The sequence below is a fragment of the Lissotriton helveticus genome, chromosome 2_2, assembly GCF_964261635.1.
Source record: "Lissotriton helveticus chromosome 2_2, aLisHel1.1, whole genome shotgun sequence".
NCBI lineage: Eukaryota > Metazoa > Chordata > Amphibia > Caudata > Salamandridae > Lissotriton > Lissotriton helveticus.
In genome coordinates this window covers 319,997,691-320,016,047 of record NC_136060.1, presented here as the reverse complement: position 1 = coordinate 320,016,047, position 18,357 = coordinate 319,997,691, and the positions used below count along the sequence as shown (strand labels likewise).

The 18,357-nt window shown below is 41.5% G+C and overlaps 1 protein-coding gene across 1 annotated transcript in view; it reads right to left on the bottom strand.

The window, feature by feature from the left end:
• The window catches only part of CLNK (cytokine dependent hematopoietic cell linker), a 1,039,166-nt gene that overhangs the window by 228,594 nt on the left and 792,215 nt on the right, over nucleotides 1–18,357 (bottom strand). Inside the window, exon 11 of the mRNA XM_078678887.1 lies at nucleotides 14,382–14,406. Coding sequence (XP_078535013.1) covers nucleotides 14,382–14,406 — 25 coding nt within the window. The remainder of the gene's footprint in view (nucleotides 1–14,381; nucleotides 14,407–18,357) is intronic.

Here is an 18,357-nt window from a genome sequence, read left to right as displayed (position 1 = left end):
TTCCCGGCGTTGAGCTTGAGACAATGTTTGCTCATCCAGGACTTGATGTATCTCATACAAATATGAATGCGATGACTGGTATAGTTTGCATTATGGGAGGCTGAAAGCATGATTTGCTACCATATGCATATGAGTTGAGAGCAAAGCTGAAGGATTGGACAAGTGTGGTCAGTTCTGCAACATAAATGTTAAAGAGGGTGGGACTAAGTGAAGATCCCTGTGGGATACAACAGGGAAGGCGAAAAGAGGTGGAAGAGAAGCCATCGATGTTGATGGCATTATCCCTCTCTGACAGAAATGAGAATATTAGTTTTAAGGCAAGATTTTTTTATACCTATTGTTCCAAGCGGTGGATCAGGGTGGGATGATCCACTGAATCAAATGCCGTGGATAGGTCTAATAGGATCCGCACGTCGTCCAAGATAAACTTAAGTTCATCCATCGCCTGATAGGGGTACTCTCTCTACTATGTTCTGATCTGAACCCGAATTGGGTGGGATCCAGGTGGTTATTGTCCTTGTCTATACAACTGGTATCCAGTAGGAGTGGCTGTGAGGAGTGAGGAGTGATGTGTTGGTAGCCCAGGTTTCAGTGATAAACGTAATATCAGAATTTGGAGAGTCAATGATTTATGCCTTTTCAAAGGCATGTTTCACTCAAGAACGGGCATTTAGAATCATCTCTTAGGAGTGTTCTCGGTCTAGGATTGATAGGACTGGGCAGGGAACAGGGGCCGCAGAGCTTCATGCCACAAGTCTGACAACCTTCCTCCAAGCCAAGACAAAAGGCTGGCATGTCAAAATGCTTACAAGTTGTGTTTATTAAATTTAGGAGTTCCTTTCTGGAGAAAGAGATTCTGGTTGTGGCGCCTGGTGCAAAACCGGCAGGGGTCCTGGCGCCATATACCCAATAACATAAAAAATTTACAAATCATACCAATGTAATTACAAAGGAACAACTAAACATAAAAATTACAATTTACCCCAAACATATTGCATTTTAAAAACACTAATTATATAATGATTTAATTTTAAATACACAAAAACATAATAATATAGATTTAAACAATGTAGACTAAACTATACAATTATACAAATAATGCTTATAGAATTCCCACTCCAATTTCGGTAACAGTAAGAACAGAGTTGAACTCAGTAGGGGCAAACTTAATCATTCCCACTCCAGTCAGTACAACAGTAAAGTAAGTGTTGGATTGCAGAGGGGTAAAATTACTATTCCCACTCCAGTCAATGCAACAGTAGGGAAAGTGTTGAATTGCAGGGGAGTAAAATGTACTATTCCCACTATGGTCAGTGCAACAGTAGGGAGAGTGTTGGATTGCGGAGTGGTAAAATTTACTATTCCCACTCCATTCAGTGCAACAGTAGAGAAAGTGTTGGATTGCGGAGGGGTACAATTTACTATTCCCACTCCCTCAGTGCAAAAACTAGAGAAAATATTGGATTGCATTTACTGCTCCCGTTGCACTCTATGCAACATTAGAAACAGTCTAATTCAGTTCAAGAAAATAAAATACTTGCTAAATTATACAAAATAACAAAAAATATAAATAGTGAAAAGTAAAAAAAAATTATAATGATATATATATATATTACCTACTGGCGGTCGCCAGTAGGTAGTTATAGTTAGGTCTCAATTTGGTAGGTCCCCCTGAGCAAAAAGTATATAACCCTTCTTGTGTCGTTTCACAATTCTTCAGAAAACAGTTCAGCCAATAATAAATGTCCAGAATAGAGTATCCGTGATCTTTAATTTTTCTTCAGTTCTTTTTCTTCACATGAACTCATGAGACAATTTTCTTCTCACAATTGTATCTTTAGATCTCCACAGAACAGCCAACATGCATGTTTCGTCTTTGGTGCATCAACACCATAAAGACTTCCTCAGGGCTAAAGCAACAATCTGTAATTCAATAATTTCCTTTATAAGTATTTAAGGCGAGTAAGCACAGCTTAAACAAAACTCTAATCGAAGCATATTATTAATTTCCTCATATGATTATCTTCACACATATTAGTGTTGTACTCCTGTAGTGTAGTCGTGCCTCTCGCCCACGGAAACAAACAAACGTTATAGTTAGGACCTATTTTCCATAGGAAAAGCGGTTTTTGATTTGCCAATAAATTTGGCGCCGCTTGATGAATCTTCGCAAAATTTTCAAAACTAGTGGCCAACTACGGTCAGCTCCTGTCTATGCAGCGGAATTCCTGGGCGCTGTTTGGTGACCCAGCACCCTTTCTCAACCACTCTGCAAATGTGACTACTACTTAAAGAAGCACCGTTTCGGCACCTCTGACTTAGAGGTAGTTTTAATCTTCCTGTCCTATTATGTACTAGGGCCTTACAGAGGAGGTTATGCCAATCACAGGGGTACCCCAACGCCTAGGGGTCGATTCCGATTCAGTAAAAACCGCTCCGAATAGCCGTTCGGTGCGTTTTTCCTATACGAATCGTACCCTGCAATGTCCCACGTGTGTACGACGAAGTACGATTCGTACCAGGAGCTGGACTCCGTACGAATCCTACAGAGACCGTACGACTCTAACCTCCGTACGATTCTCCCTCGGAACCCGCTGTACGCGACATCTGTACGGTTCGTGGCTGGTTTTTACAACCCAGCAAGTACGATACTTGTCGGGTACGCACCATACGACCCTTTTTCTACGGGAGCTGAAAACAGCCGTAAAAGCAGAGTTTGCGCCGAAACAGGTACGCAATGCCCCCCCGGGTACTGTGCGTACCCACCATGATAGCAGGGGTACGCACCGTACCCATGCAATCATGGGGGGTACGTACCGTACTCTGCGATCATGGGGTGTACCCCATGTTCGCTGGGTGTACGGTGCGTACACCCCATGATCGCGGGGTACGGTGCATACCCCCCCTGATCGCATGGGTACAGTGCGTACCCCAGCGATCATGGGGGGTACGCACAGTATGGTGTGTATGTGAATGTGTGCTTTTCCGTACGAATTGCACTTACCTGACGTGGACCGTACGAATCGTATCCTGATACCCCGGTCCGGATCGTACTCATCGGGTCGTACGGCTTGTGTTCGAGTCGTGCGGAGAGGGCTCAGGATACGAATCGTATGGACGGTATTTTTCCAGGATCGGAATCGACCCCTTAGTGTTCCCTAGTGTATGCAGGTATTTTCACTGTATTCTAAGTGTCTTTTAGCATAGCACTTGCTCTAGGCCTGGTTAGTCAGAGTCAGATACCACCAGTACCTGTCAGCAAAAAGTTGGGGCACAGGATGGCTTTTCAACAGGGCCTCCTTCTGCTCCTCTGTTGGTTCTTTGTGCACATCTCTTGCTTCTTTCTTCGTCCTTCTGGACTTCTGTTGCCTCTTTCTGCATTTATCTTGCTTCTTTCTGTGCCTTTCTTCCTCTTTCTGCACATGTCCTACCTCTGGAGGTATAGTTAGAAATTAGCATTTAAACAACCTTTGAAATTCACTGAAAAAAACACAGATTTCAGGGACGTTATAGATAGAAATTAGCATTTAAAAAACCTTTGAATTTTACTGAAAAAACCCATAGTTTTCAGGGACGTTATAGTTAGAAATTAGCATTTAAAAAACCATTCATGTCACTGACCATGTCATGAATGATGTAATATGTGACGTCATCAGCAGTGCATTGCGGGGGCATGAGGTATAGGTAGCTGAACTAACTATAATGGCCGAATTTCTCTGGTTTTGTACGAGTGAAATGTCCAACTAACTATAATGTCCCTGAAACCTGTGGTTTTTTCAGTGAATTTCAAAGGTTTTTAAAATGCTAATTTCTAACTGTAACGTCCCTGAAACCTATTTTTTTTTCTGTGAATATATATATATATTTCCCCCTGAAATAAACAAATTGCATTTGCAAATTGCATATTCTTTCATCTTTAAACATATCATAAATTACTACAAATATTATATTTAAAAACAAAACTATATTCTCAAAATAACATCAACAAATAGATACAGTATTATTTATAATTAAACAGCAGAAAACAATTAACACATACACTACTAAATAGCATAAATTAAAATAAAGGTGTTTACTATTTTTAAATTTGTTAATACTTACTTACTAGCTGTCTACCCTATACCTCTATAAACTACACAACACATATCGTGTATCATATATTGTTACATTATAGTTTTTACACATTTTATATAATTCATTTTCAATTATAATACTTATAATAATTAATGAATAGTAAAATAATTTTATTGAATTACCTGCTCAACATTTATCCATACAAAACTAAAAAACCACATCGAATATATACAGTTAAAAAAACCTTAATCACATAATTCACATAATAAAATTTCACTAATAATACAATAATTACATTTAATTAACTGGTCACACTTAAACCCTACAAATATAAGTCACATCTAATATATACCTTAAACAATATCATCATTGCACAAATTGGATAATGAACTATCATTATATTTATTATAAGTTGTCAATAATTATTTATTTATTTAGTTTTTTCCCCCGAGTTTTTTTTTACAGTGCAAATTTTACCCAAAGGTATTGGGTATCAGATCGCTTTACATTAGCACCATTTGCATTACACAACAAGACATTCATTTTTGATAGGCACGGGGAGATTATGGGCCATATGTATCAACAAACTCTTTTGCGATTCCTAAATAGCGATTTTTAAGGAATCGCTATTTAGGAATTGCAAAATGGTATGTATGAAGAAAATCGCTATTTTTTAGCGATTCCTTAATCTTCCTTATTTGCGAATTCGCATTTTGCGAATTCACAATTAAGGAATAATTTCCAATGCATTCCTTTGGGCCAGGAGGCCCATAGGAATGATTGCGAAATAATTCTCAAATTGCGAATTCGCAATTTGCTAATCACAATTTGAGAATTATTTCAAGGGTGCAGGGGTGTCTCAAAGACACCCTGCTGCACCCCTGAAATGTACATGTGTGTGCATATGGCGCACATACATGCCCTATGGGCTTGTGTGTGCATCACATGCCACTTTCAAAAATGCCAAAATGTGCATTTTCTGAAGAATTCGCAAGTTACCATCAACTACAAGTGGGTGGTAATTTGCGAATTCCTAACCAACATTTGCTACCCAAAAATGCTACATACATAGCATTTAAGGAATCGCAAAATTGCGATTCCTTAAATGCTATGGCAAAATAAGGAATCGCACAACTTTGCGATTCCTTATTTTGCGATTATTTCTTACATCCCAAAACATGCAAAAAGGCCGTTTGCGATTCGCAAAGGCCTAAATTCGGCAAATTTCAGCCTTTGCGATTCGCAAAATGCTTGATACATATGGCCCTAAGTGATTTGCACAGAATCACAGGTTGTTGAGCTTCATTGCCGAGACTCAAACCCGGTCCCCAGATTTGAGGTCGACCATCCTAGCCGTTACACCAAATTGTCTACCCATTATTGTAATTAATTTCCTACACACCCTTTACCCATATAAAAACTACAACACACCCAGAAAATAAGAAAATAATGTATTACACACTTTACATAATTAACTATCAATTAAATAGTTAATTATAATAATAATTCATTTTCAATTATTTATAATTGTTTTACTTCCCACCCTTAACCCCTACGAAACCCACAACTCACAAAAATATCAATTATACATTTAACATAAATAATGATCAATGTAATAATAATTATTAATTAAAAAATAATTATTAAATCACTATGATTAATTTACTTCTCACCCTCTACCCCAACAAAACACACAACCTCCACCTCAAACTAAACGTAAAAAATTATAATTATGCAGTTTACATAAATAAATATAAATTAAATAATGAATATTATTTAAGAAATGTATTATTAATTATATATAATGAATTTACTTCCCACTGTATATACCTACAAAACCAACAACACACTAAAAACATACAGTTAACATGAATAATTATCAATTAAATCATTAATATATATTTTTTTAATGAATACATTATAATGTATTTACTTCCCACCCTCTACCCCTATAAATCCCACAACCCGCTACAGTACTAAACAAGCATTGTAAAGCAATAGGTCTCGCATTAGGAAAGTTTGAGCTATTGGTCTTGTAAATGACAAATTTTTTATTTATGTGTCGGTTTTGAAAGTAGCGAAATTAATACCTTTGTCATTTACAATGCCAATACTTTTACCTTTTGCAAATGTGACACCTATAGCATTTGTAATGCAACATGTTTTGTATTTACGTGATGTAGATGTATTGATATTAGAAATAACAATGGCTTTTAATTTTTTTAAATAATTAATACTTAAATAAAAGTCATTGTAATTTATAATGGCAATAGCTTAACATTTTGTAAATAACTTTTGTGAAGATTATGTTCAGTGTATTTTATTATATTTTATTGTGACGAAAATCCAAGAACAGAAGTGAAATATTATCTTTTTGTGACATTTGTAATGAAGCTTGAAACATTGAGAGAACATATTTGAACAAGTTGTTGTTGAATGGTTGCACAGATTGATGCTGTGGTGGCGCTGAGTGATGTTGTGGTGGCGACGAGTGATGCCGTGGCGTTCAGTGATGCTGTGGTAGCGCACAGTGATGTTGTGGTGCCCCTGAGTGATGCTGTGGTGGTGCGATAGATAGATAGAGTGAGGGCGATAGATAGAGGGAGGGTGATAGATAGATAGAGTGAGGGTGATAGATAGAGGGAGGGTGATAGATAGATAGAGTGAGGGCGATAGATAGATAGACAGAGTGAGGGCGATTGATAGATAGATAGAGTGATGGCGATAGATACAGTGAGTGCGATAGATAGACAGATAGAGTGAGGGCGATAGATAGACAGATAGATAGAGTGAGGGCGATAGATAGAGTGAGGGCGATAGATAGAGTGAGGGCGATACATAGATAGATAGAGTGAGGGCGATAGATAGATAGCTAGAGGGCGATAGATAGATAGATAGATAGATAGATAGATAGATAGATAGATAGATAGATAGATAGATAGATAGATAGATAGATAGATAGATAGATAGATAGAGTGAGGGCGCCCCACAGTTCCCTTTCAGTGTCAAAATTGCAAGGGCGCAGAGCTTAACAAGGGGGTGGACAAAGCACAGTGGTCTGAGCTGGAAACAATGTTAGTTACCCAGCTGGGGCCCCTGTATGAAAGATTGAACATGATAGAGGGGAAGCTCTCCTCACACAGCAGGGCTGTGAACAAAGTCACGTGTAAAGTTTAGGTTCTGCCTTTCTCACCCGAGTGGCAGCTCTGCCCAAGCTCTCAATGAGTGAGTCTCATGTTACATACATGCACTGTCACGTGCTTCCTCGCTTAGTATGCAGGGCGAGCGTGATGCAAACCAGAGACGTTTTAAGGCATGGACAAAGTGGGCTCTGGCCTAGGGCCCCAGCATTTCAGGGGGCCCCCTGATAGAGCTAGCTCGGTTCTGCAGAAAGTCTTGTCCATGTCACCTTGAGTCATTTTTAAGCAGATTGTTATAAATAATGTTTTCCTTAATTAAATTTATTTTTAATGTGCTTGTTGTATGTGTCTATTACAAACAATTTGCAGAGAAATCTTGTGTTTAGGTTTAATACAACATTCATAAAGTTTTTTTTTAGATGAGAACAGAACCTCACATATGAGAAATAGAAGGCTGTCATAGCGATTATTTGCAGCAATATTACAAGTCACAATCCCTGAAAATTAGATGTAAACACATTTAAAATTTGGACGAGTGCGACCTGGCCAAAAGGTACATAAAAAAGCTGAAATTAGATCATAAATTGAAAGCTATTCTTAGCAGGGGCCCCCAAAATACGTTTGGCCCAGCGCCCCCAAAATCCTTAAGATATCCCTGGTGCAAACGGCTAGTGTGATAGATCTAGGAACTTAAGATGTATTTGTGAAAAAATTCATGAGGCTCCCAGGAAGTCCTAGAAGTAGCAAAGTGAGGCATCTACGTCCACAAATTATGTCACACTGGTATGTGTGCTGAATAATGACGCTGCAAGTCATCTCCTGTCTCATCCAAGCAGCACATCTAGCGCTTCGACGCCTCATCAAGGGTAGTAAGCCCTATGTAAATGCAATACAATACATCTAGTTTTGGCCTCAACACTGCTTAAGCCACACAGGTGTCTATTGCAGATTAGGTACCAGAGCTGTGCAGGTCCAAGCCTATCCTTAGCTGCCCGCACCGTGATCCTGCTCAGAAGCACTGGTAATGCCAGAAGATGGAATTGAGGGCTGGACACACTGGTCGACTAACGCCTCAGCTTTACACTTCAGCTTATGCTTGTTTAGGAGCTGCTCACTGATCCACATTTACTTTTCTCCTCATTCTGGGGCAGCTCAACTCCTTCTTCCTGCATAGGAGCTCCATTGTGTCTAGTAGGTCGGCTTCACCTTTCAGCTGGACTGCAGAAGGTGGCCATGCTTGTCCTCATTGAGGCTTCGGTGCCAAGTGCTAGACGTCAATGGGGGAGCAGGTGGTCTAGTTTTCCCCCTTTAATCCTGGTCACGTGCGGTAATGTCTATTTTTTATTCTGCTTATTAATTAAAGTTACTGACGCAGCACGCTTACATGATGAGTAGAAGTGACATGCACCTTCTCCACGTGATTTATTTGCAGCTCTCTAGCGAGGAAGGGTGTTACAACCTAAATCTAACAGGGAGCAGGAAAACGGCGAAGACGTGCTAAGACGTGACGCAATGACGCGTACTTCTCAGTCTGCGTCACAAGGTGTCATCCAGTCACAGGCAAGGTGCCCTCTCCTCACACCTACCTCCTCCCCTCCTATTTGTAGCATGTAAACTGCCTGTGCGTCTCGTGACAGTAAGTACCTCTTCTGTTGCCTCGGGCCTATGTGAGCCTCTGGGTGGGGTAAGGGAGCTGGTATGGTTGGGCGGGGTCACTTACCACCCTTCCTAAGGTAGTGGGTAAGGTAGGTGATGTGCTATGGTTCACTGCACCCTCTTCTGTTGCCAAGAAGGCTCTGCCTTGCTTGTGTAGGTAGAATATCTTTAGTGAAGAACTGAACAGTATTTCAGAAGAGGAATGGAGGGGTGTGGGGGGGTACATGTTCCAGATTGGTTAAGAGCAATGATCTATTGACGACATGGGTAACACTTTGTAAAAGCACATTATGCCTGTTCCCGTTCACCTGTGGAAATTGGTTCCTCGGCACCAGACGTGCCCATGGCAGTATTTGCAGGGTAACCTCTGAGTATATAAGTAAGATTTAGCTACATTTACTGTGTGTAAATCTGTGTTACATGGGTATGCAGAGGTATCAAGTCTAATGTCCGTAGTGCTGGTTACATGCCGGTTTCTGTAAGATATTCGTGTAAAACACATTTAGTTGTAGTGATTTTAAAGCTTATTTATATGGTGGTTAGCCTGCCATCTTGACTGGACCCCTGCATACAAAGAGATTGATTGATTGGTGCAGACTGCTACACCGCTCCGAGTCCCCTTACAGAACAGTGGTCTCCGGTTTCCCAGGTCCAGGCTAGTGGCCCGTCCAGTCCAGGTTTTTTTCGTTTGTATTCTAGAAGTTGTAGTCCCGTTTCGGTTTAAGCCCTTCTAAAATCAAGACTACAAGTCCCAGAATACACAGGGAAAATGCCTGGATTGGATGAGCTACTCAATCATGGACCGGGAAAACTGAGAGCTGGAATAGACTGCTGTTTTGGAAACGTCAGAGTCTCGTCAAAGTACACACCTACGTGAGGCTCGCGAGTTGTCCAGAAGTGTCTGACGCTTGAGCATCAGAGCCTCCAAGTGCTTGCTGCCGCTTCAAGGAACGGTTCATTCACTGGCACGCCTCCGCGTTTGGGCCTACACAAAAACAACCTGCCACTCTTTCGAGATACACACCGGTGCTTTCAGAGTGTGAACTCTGAAATGAGTGCGAAGCCCGGGCGTGTTTGATGTCTCATTGCGAGACACATTGAAACCGCGGCGGCTGCAGTCCCTTCAGAGCCAGACTCCATCGTAAGTGCCCGCCTGTTAATCCCAAATGAGTTCTGGAGATTGGATTTGAACGAATTGCATGGCTGGCAGCAAACTCCCCCATCCATGGTTTAGGCCTGCGATTTGGGGGGCTGATGGGCTGGGGGAAGCTTAGGTTGCAATAAAAACAAGCCCTCACCCAAAGGAAAACAAGCCATGAGCGTGCACATCCTGAAACCGGAAGTTCTGGAGCGTCACGCCTGTCGTGGGGCGGGACTTCCGCTTCTGCGGGAAGCCTGCGCCCACGGAGTGAATGGCCCAGATGAGCAGTGGTGACGCGGGGCTCTCATGCCTGAGGGAGAGCCCCTCAGAGGCTGCAGAAGTCAGGGGTGGCGCCGATGCGGTGAGTGGGGCTTAGTTGTACTGGGGGTGGGGGTGAGGGTGGCGGCAGGGGGTGTGCACGCGCGTGTGTGTCTCTGTATATGTGCGCTCGTGTGTGTGTGTGCGTGTCTCTGTGTGTGTGCGCTCGTGTGTGTGTGCGTGCGTGCGTGTGTGTGTGTGTTGGCTGTTACTGCATGCGAGAAGGAGACAGGAGATGGGCACAGCACGTAACTGTACTGGTGAACGCGCGCGTGACCTGATCCGATTCCCACATGTTGTGCGTGCCTATCTCCTGTCTCCTTGAAAGCAGAGCCGGTGACTATAGGTCTTGCAGGCGAGACAGCGCTTTCGCGCTGTAATCGCCAGGTGCGAGACCTAAAATGACAAAAAAACTATTACATTAAATAGACCTGCTAGGAATTTACATACTATACATACTATATTAAAAAAACATAAATAATATTATTATAAATATTATAACATATACAATTAACATAGATATTAAAATACACAAAAATAATTAAAACATCAATATTAATAATAATGAAATTTTCAACATCGAAATAAACAACATAGATATTTTTGTAATTGATATTAACACTTTCTATGTTTGATATTATTTACCTTACAATCAATATTTTTGTCAACAGTATTCTTGCTCATGATATTGCTACCTCATGATGTTTGCAAATCGATATTTATGTGGGTTGATATTAAACTTTCAATATTTTGTCTGAATACTCCTCTTGAATAATATCTAATGGCAATAGACTAAACTGTCAGCAATTTTTACATATATGTTGATCTTTACAATATATAATAATAGATGCTTAAACAAAATTATAGAAGTCAGTTTGAGTTAAAAATTATTTCCTTTATTATTATGTATAATTTTTGGTTTTGATAGTTTCCTATCATTCAGGTTGTAGAGAAGATCTATAAAAGAGCTACAATTACTCATGTAAAATATGTCATATGCCTTGCGCTGTGGCACAATTACAGCCTATATACAATTTGGATGGATGACAGTGTCTTCATCTGCAAAATTACTCCTGCAAAAAAGATATTTTCTTTTACATTGACTATGTACACCACAATTCCAATTCCTTCACCAAATATAGAAGGACTTATTCCAATGTCTGTGAGCCCAACCCCGACAGGCAGTTGGTGGCGGGTGCACCAACATCTACATCAGTGGTCCGGCTGCCAGATTCTGATCCGTAGGTCAAAGGCACTGGGCTGGGAGACCGACCGCTGCTTTTCCAATGTGCTCAAGGAGTGGATGGACAGTAATCCCTACAAAAGGGGCGTTGCCTGCTCAGGCACTGCCATAGGGATTACAATGCATGTTTCACTCTGCTTTTCATGGCAGTCCAACCCTAGCTGGGTCCTCCTGCCCCCGGGCATCTGATATGGGGACTGGTAGGCACTTGTGGTGCCCACCACACATCCATGTGCAGTGTGGCAGGCACCACTTGGTGCCAGGCATAAGGGGCATGGAAGTGTAGAGTATGTCTTTTCCAATTGTAGCTTGTGCTGCATCTCTTTTTCAGGCCTTGGCACAAGCTGCAATTGGAAAAGGCGTATTTCCGACCACAGTGGTGGCGGTCGCATCGGAATACCGGGAGTGGAACCCTTGACTTCCAGTTGGGCGGTTTCACTTCCACTGCAATGTCGGTCGGACGCTTGTCTGATCGACATCGGAATGACTCCCAGAGTGTCAGATCGAGCAGCACTTTGACCAGTACTTTGCTACCCACAGTCATGTCTGAAGCACTGTGGAAAACACTTATAAAGATATAAATAGTGCAAAGTATGTTAAATCATAGCATTTTGAGCTAGAAGGGCACCCTTAACATACACAAAAATGATACACATTACCCAGACTCCTTGCAAAATAGCAGAAGATTTGTGTGCGGCATCAAACATTCCATAGGTAGAACTGTGGTACTGGAGCTAACAGCAGCACCATATTCTAGCAAATATGAAATTCTGCTCTTCTCTCCCTTTTACGCACCCCAGCAGAGCAACTCTAACTACTATGCTGCGATGCATATCCTATAAGAAGCTACTCCCACTGTACATTTCATCATACATTATAAAAAATGGCTCATACACTTTTAAATTAATACTTAAAGCGTCAACAATGGGCATACTTTATGTGAACATTTCACATATCTTCACAAAATAAAACCACATTTGTGGAAAAAAGTATGTTACAAATTAATAATTTTAACATACCTGATGGAGGCTGCACAGGTTCAGAAGTGTCAATGACCAATAATTTGTATAAAACCTATGGTACCATAGCGCTTTTAATAGCCTCACCTAAAGGTATAGTTGATAGCCGAGTAGATGGCTTCTTGTCAGTCTCGGAAGCTCCCTTCCTCCATATCGCAAGCTTCTCTTTAGTTCTGGAGCGACGTTCAGAGCACGTTTTCTAATTTCTTCAATGCTCTGGTGGCTACTACTACTACATCCATGTTTCTGAATTCAGCTCTAGATTGAGTTGTTGGTTGTCTCGGGAACTGTAACTGAGGTTTTGCAAAACAACTGATTGCTGAAGACCACACAGTTATCTACAAGAATTTCTATCTCTTGGTCAGGGGAATTATAGCGATATTTATCGCTATTGCTTGGTTACAGACAAAATTTTACCGCTAAGCTGCGGCGATTTTTACCACAGATAAACCTTGGTATTACCAAGGTTTATCGCAAATGCGATAAAAAACGGCCGCAATGCATGAATATCGCTGAAAAGTCAGCGATATTCATGCATTACCAAGCTAATGCTCTTAGCCATGTTATCCACCTCCCTTTGGATAACATGGCTAAGAACTGCTATGGGCAGGTGTTAGCTTTTGGAGATATCCGCGCTTAGCGCGAATATCTCCAAAAGTTGGTAATAGGAGATAGCGATGTTAGCGACTGTTTCCAGTCGCTAACATCTTGGCATGCCCACTTTGCATGTCATTAGTGATAAATATCACTGACATGCAAAGTGGGGCCCAAGATGGTCACTATCTCCTACTAGCTGTCGCTAACTGGTGTTAGCGACAGCTAGGTAATAGGGAGATAATTTTATCTCCGCTTTCTTGGCTTTTAAAGCCAAAAAAGCGGAGATAAACCCCCTTGATAATATGCCCCTATGTTTTTTTGTGTGCTCACCACTCTCACTGGCCTTTCTGGCTCGCCTCTTCTAAGGATTTAACTAGATTGTGTGTTGACTGCTTCTCCTCTATGAATTCCTGTTCTTTGCAATGATGTGAAAGCAGTGTACTATCTGCTGGTGTTGTTATCAATTTGTGCCTGTGCATCATTCACATTTTGTGACCGGTTGTGACGGGGTCTGAATTGCAAATTCCTCTGCTCCCCATCCCTGTAGGAGTTCCAATGTAATTCATATTTCATAGAAAATTCTGTTAATTCCATAATAAAATGTTTTTCATCCTCAGGAGTTTTGTTTCACTTACAAACTATTTTGTTATCTTTGTCTATTCAATTTACAAACTGTCTTCTATTGACATTTGAAGGATATCTATGGGAATCCTAGAGTCTGTGAAGGCTATTTGTTCAGTATTGTGATTAGATAACATGGAAGGAAACGTCATTATGTCTTGCAATTGAATATTGTAGTAACACGTAAACAAGCAAAACAATTCAATGCACAATATGTCTTTATGTTTCAAAGGAATACATGTTGGAGAGAGTTGGGGTAAGAATATGTCAGATCTGAGTTACATAAGTTATATCATAAACCTGTGTCTGGATATGTTATGTTTAATATTTGTGCATCCACACATATCACACAACATACAGCCATTACAACAATTAGTCCCCATTACTGAAATGACCAAAAGTCTCCTGGCTTAACCACTCCTTGTTTTCTGTCCACAAACAAAATCTGAGGTACATCAATTCGTTAAGTATACACAAAATAAGTGCAAAGCTGCTTGTCGACTAATTTAGTACTTTAATTTCTTACTTTTTGTAGGAATCGTGCAGAGAACAGAAACTGGTTTCTCACTTACTTCCAATTCCTTTATCCACGGTTGCCTACAAATGTAAACAGATAGGACCATGCTATGTTAAAATGTATGTCAGAATTAATTTTCTTTAATCTGGGTCCTTAAATGTTGATTACAGTTTCTATGCAACGTATAGCTTGAGATATTATCTTGAGTTTTATGTACTTCTTAGTCTACAAGTTATGAAAGCATTTATATACAGAAAAGTTAATTAAGTCGTCCACATGAAATATATCCTGTTGATAGAGCTTTGTGTAAAATCCATAAAGAAAAGAAAACAGAAGGCTATTATTTTTCAGTGTGTGATTAGCGATTGATATCATTATGAGACCGAGACGGTTAGGCGAATGATTAAAAAAGAAAACATTTTTTTGAAAGGATGCTGAATTCACGGAGCAAGAGCCCAGTCACTGTATTGGAAACAAACCCGGTTTATTTTTTCAACGCATCCTAAACATAAATCTCACTGTCAAATTCAGATAGTCTAAATACGTTATTTAAATATATACTTGGTATAGGAAAATTTCTGATGCTGCTAAACACCTACACGCGCACAATCATTTTGTTATTTTTGACTCAAATACGATTTTCACTTTTTAATAGTCTTACATGAACTAATCCTCCATGCTGAGAGTCCTTGGGGTCCAAGAGCCCCTCCTGTTACCACCAGCAAGTCCAACACTGCAGGATTAGTGGGAGCTTGTCAGAGGCCCTGCTCCCTTTCTCCATCCACTGTACAGACTCATACAGCCACTCACACACCCACTAATGGACCCATACAACCACTCACAAACCAACTCAAATACCCACACAGTTACTTACACAATCACTCACAGACCCATACAGCCACTCAAATACCCCTTCACAGACCCTTACACCCACTCACAAACCCACTAACACACCCAAAAAACCATTTAAACACAGTTACAGAGCCATACACTCATTCACATACCCATTCACTGACCTACACAGCCACTCACCAACCTAAACAGCCATTCACACACCCAATCTTAAAGATTACAGGTTATAGTTAGGAAATATAGGAAATAAAATTTAAAAAAACCTTTGAAATTCACTGACTAAAACTAAAGGTTACACAGATGTTATAGATAGGAAATAGTGTTGAAAAACATAGAAATTTTCTGAAAAAACAAAGGTTGAAGGGACGTGATAGTTACGCTTACATTTCACTCTGACAAACCCATAAAAATTCAGCAGCTATAGATAACTAAGCTAATATAAATGATGCCCCCACAGTGTATTTATTGCTTATGACCCCACACCTTACATCAACATTGTTGGAAAGAGGATTATTTGTAGAGGTAAGTATGCAGCCACCACTAGTAATAAGGCCTCCAACATGGTATAGTGCACAGTAAAGGTCTCAGTAAATTAGCCCCTTTCTCAACCCTTGGTAGCTGACAATGAGCAGGTAGGTCTAACTTAGAAGACAGGATTGTAAAGCATTCAAAAACATCAATACATCAAATAAGTAAGACACAACACACAATAAAAATAGGAAATATTTTTATGAACAAATAGACTACAAAGTGACAAAAATCCAATGTAGGGAACTGGAGAGATGAATTTTTAAAGATTGACCACTTTATAGTGCTTAAAAACCTATAGCGCCACTTTGGAACATCTGGTCGCACGTGACTGATCAAAGTCAAAGTTTGAGACTGACTGTGATGGAGCCCTGGTCGGAAACACTTAGCGGGAAGTGTGGCACCCTGGAGATTTCAGCGGGACAAACGACATGAAACTTCAGAAGGTGCTTCCTGAAAGTCTTTTTGCAGGTTCAAAGTATCCAAATCGCCACTCCAAAGGTCTGGAATCTCTTAGATGGTCTCTGAGATGTTCGGACCACAATTATCACAATGCCCCTGACCAAATCCTTAAAAGTCCACTGGGTGCTCTCCAGGATGTGGACTCTTGGAGATAATGCAGGTGGGCTCATTAATCTGTAGCTTGCAAGAGTCTACTCCGTAATCCTTCTTGAAGCAAGACACAGTCCCCAGGGCTGTATTGCCAGATTGTGCTGAGGAATTCAGCAGTTATAGTTAGCTGAGATAACTATAACTTGCGCCCCGCAATGCACTGCTCATGACATCACATAATACATCACTCATGACATGGTTACTGACATCACTCATGACATCTCGAAAGACATCACTGATGATATCACTGATGACATCATCCAGTGACTGAGGAGCTCATTAGGATGGCGGTCGTAGGCACATCCGCGGTACTGACGGTAGCGGAAAATGTTCTTTTCCGCACTCCATCGGCGGTCCTTGTGTCCGCCATATTACAATGGGCAAACATAGTCTATTTTCCATCTGCTGCGGAGTTATGTGATCTGCCAGAAATTTCCTTCCACAACAGTGGCGAGGGAGCCAATAGAGAAGCACCACTGTGCAGATGACGTTCTGACTGCAGGACAAATCACGATCCCGCAAACAGCCCATCACACCGCAGCGGAGATCCCAGCTACACGGAGATGGTGGAAGCACTACTGCAGAGTGCAAAACTCAAATCCCAGTCACCTCCATGCGATCCTGACCGCAAAGGATCCAGCTCCTCAAGCCCTTCCGTTGCTGTACCTCATCCACTACCAGCAAATAAGACGTTGCCCTGAACAACACCGCAGGTACGTAAAAACACAACTCCGCATACAACCACAACACACAACTCATGTGCTGACATACGGTTCCTGTCCACATCAGATACTCTGGTGGGAACAGGAACATATCCCCCAGTGTACTCACACATGTCCCGCCTTATAGAAACCCAACCTCTGCATCCGGGTCACCCATCACCTGAGAAATCACTGCAATGTCCCGGGCAAGTCACCGCAGCGGTGAAGACGCAGGAAAATCTGCGCACAATGTAGTAGGCAGGGCCTGCACCAGGCATGGACAGTCTGGCCAGATTCACAGGGCTCCACCTTCACCCTACCCACAGTATGCTTCCCACACCCATCTTGGTACATGCTGTGTGCCCTTCATGTGCCCCCCTGAAAAAATTCATCAGCTAGACCTCGTACCCCACACATCAAAGGACAAGGTAGATTTACTGGGAAGGTGGGGGTGAAGATGAACACCTTGCACAGGTCAGGGGCTGCACCACCCTCCTCCTCACACCTACCTTCCACTCATGTGAATCAAGCTGAGAATAATTAAGAAATGAAGACTCACACCGCATATGAACAACCACTCAACTGTTCACACTGCTAGTCCCCCAGAAAGGTCCCGCACTGACACTCTGCCATATACACATACCATAGGTCAGCAGCAATGGAGGACTATAAATGTGCTAGCCCAAAGTGAAGTGGACAGTGCTGGAAAGCCATGGAGCAAGCCACATAGCATGTGTACATCACATGCAAGAGGGGGAACATATCACACCACCCTTAGGCCCTCTCATCAGACATGGGTGGCACAGTGATTGAAATTAAACCACAGTGACCTCTGTGCAACAACTTAGGGATACATCAATGCAAGCCATGTATAGGCGCAGGAATGATAGGAAGTGTCAGAAGTCATACAGTGACCAGCCACACATCTGTGTCAACTTACTTAACATGTGTATGCCATCAGCACAACACACATGGCTCATTGCCACACTCCCTGACTGTCAAACCCAAGTAGGACCTTCACACATGCCTCTCATCTACCCACCTCACACCTGCAACCTGCAACACCTGCAAGAAACACACATAATTGTGCGAATGCTGTCCTGTGAGTTCACTGAAAACCAACCACACACCCTTTGGTGCATCCACAAATATCAGACTCACACCCAGGGATGCCTGACCCAATGCTGACCCAAATATCCAAACGCAAATCTCACAAACAAAATGCACAGAAGTCCAACAAGCCCAGCCATGTACAGCCAAACAGTGGAAAGGAAATGTGATCCTAGACAGAACAGGAATACATAGCATTGTCACTCTGGACCAATGCACAGACACCAC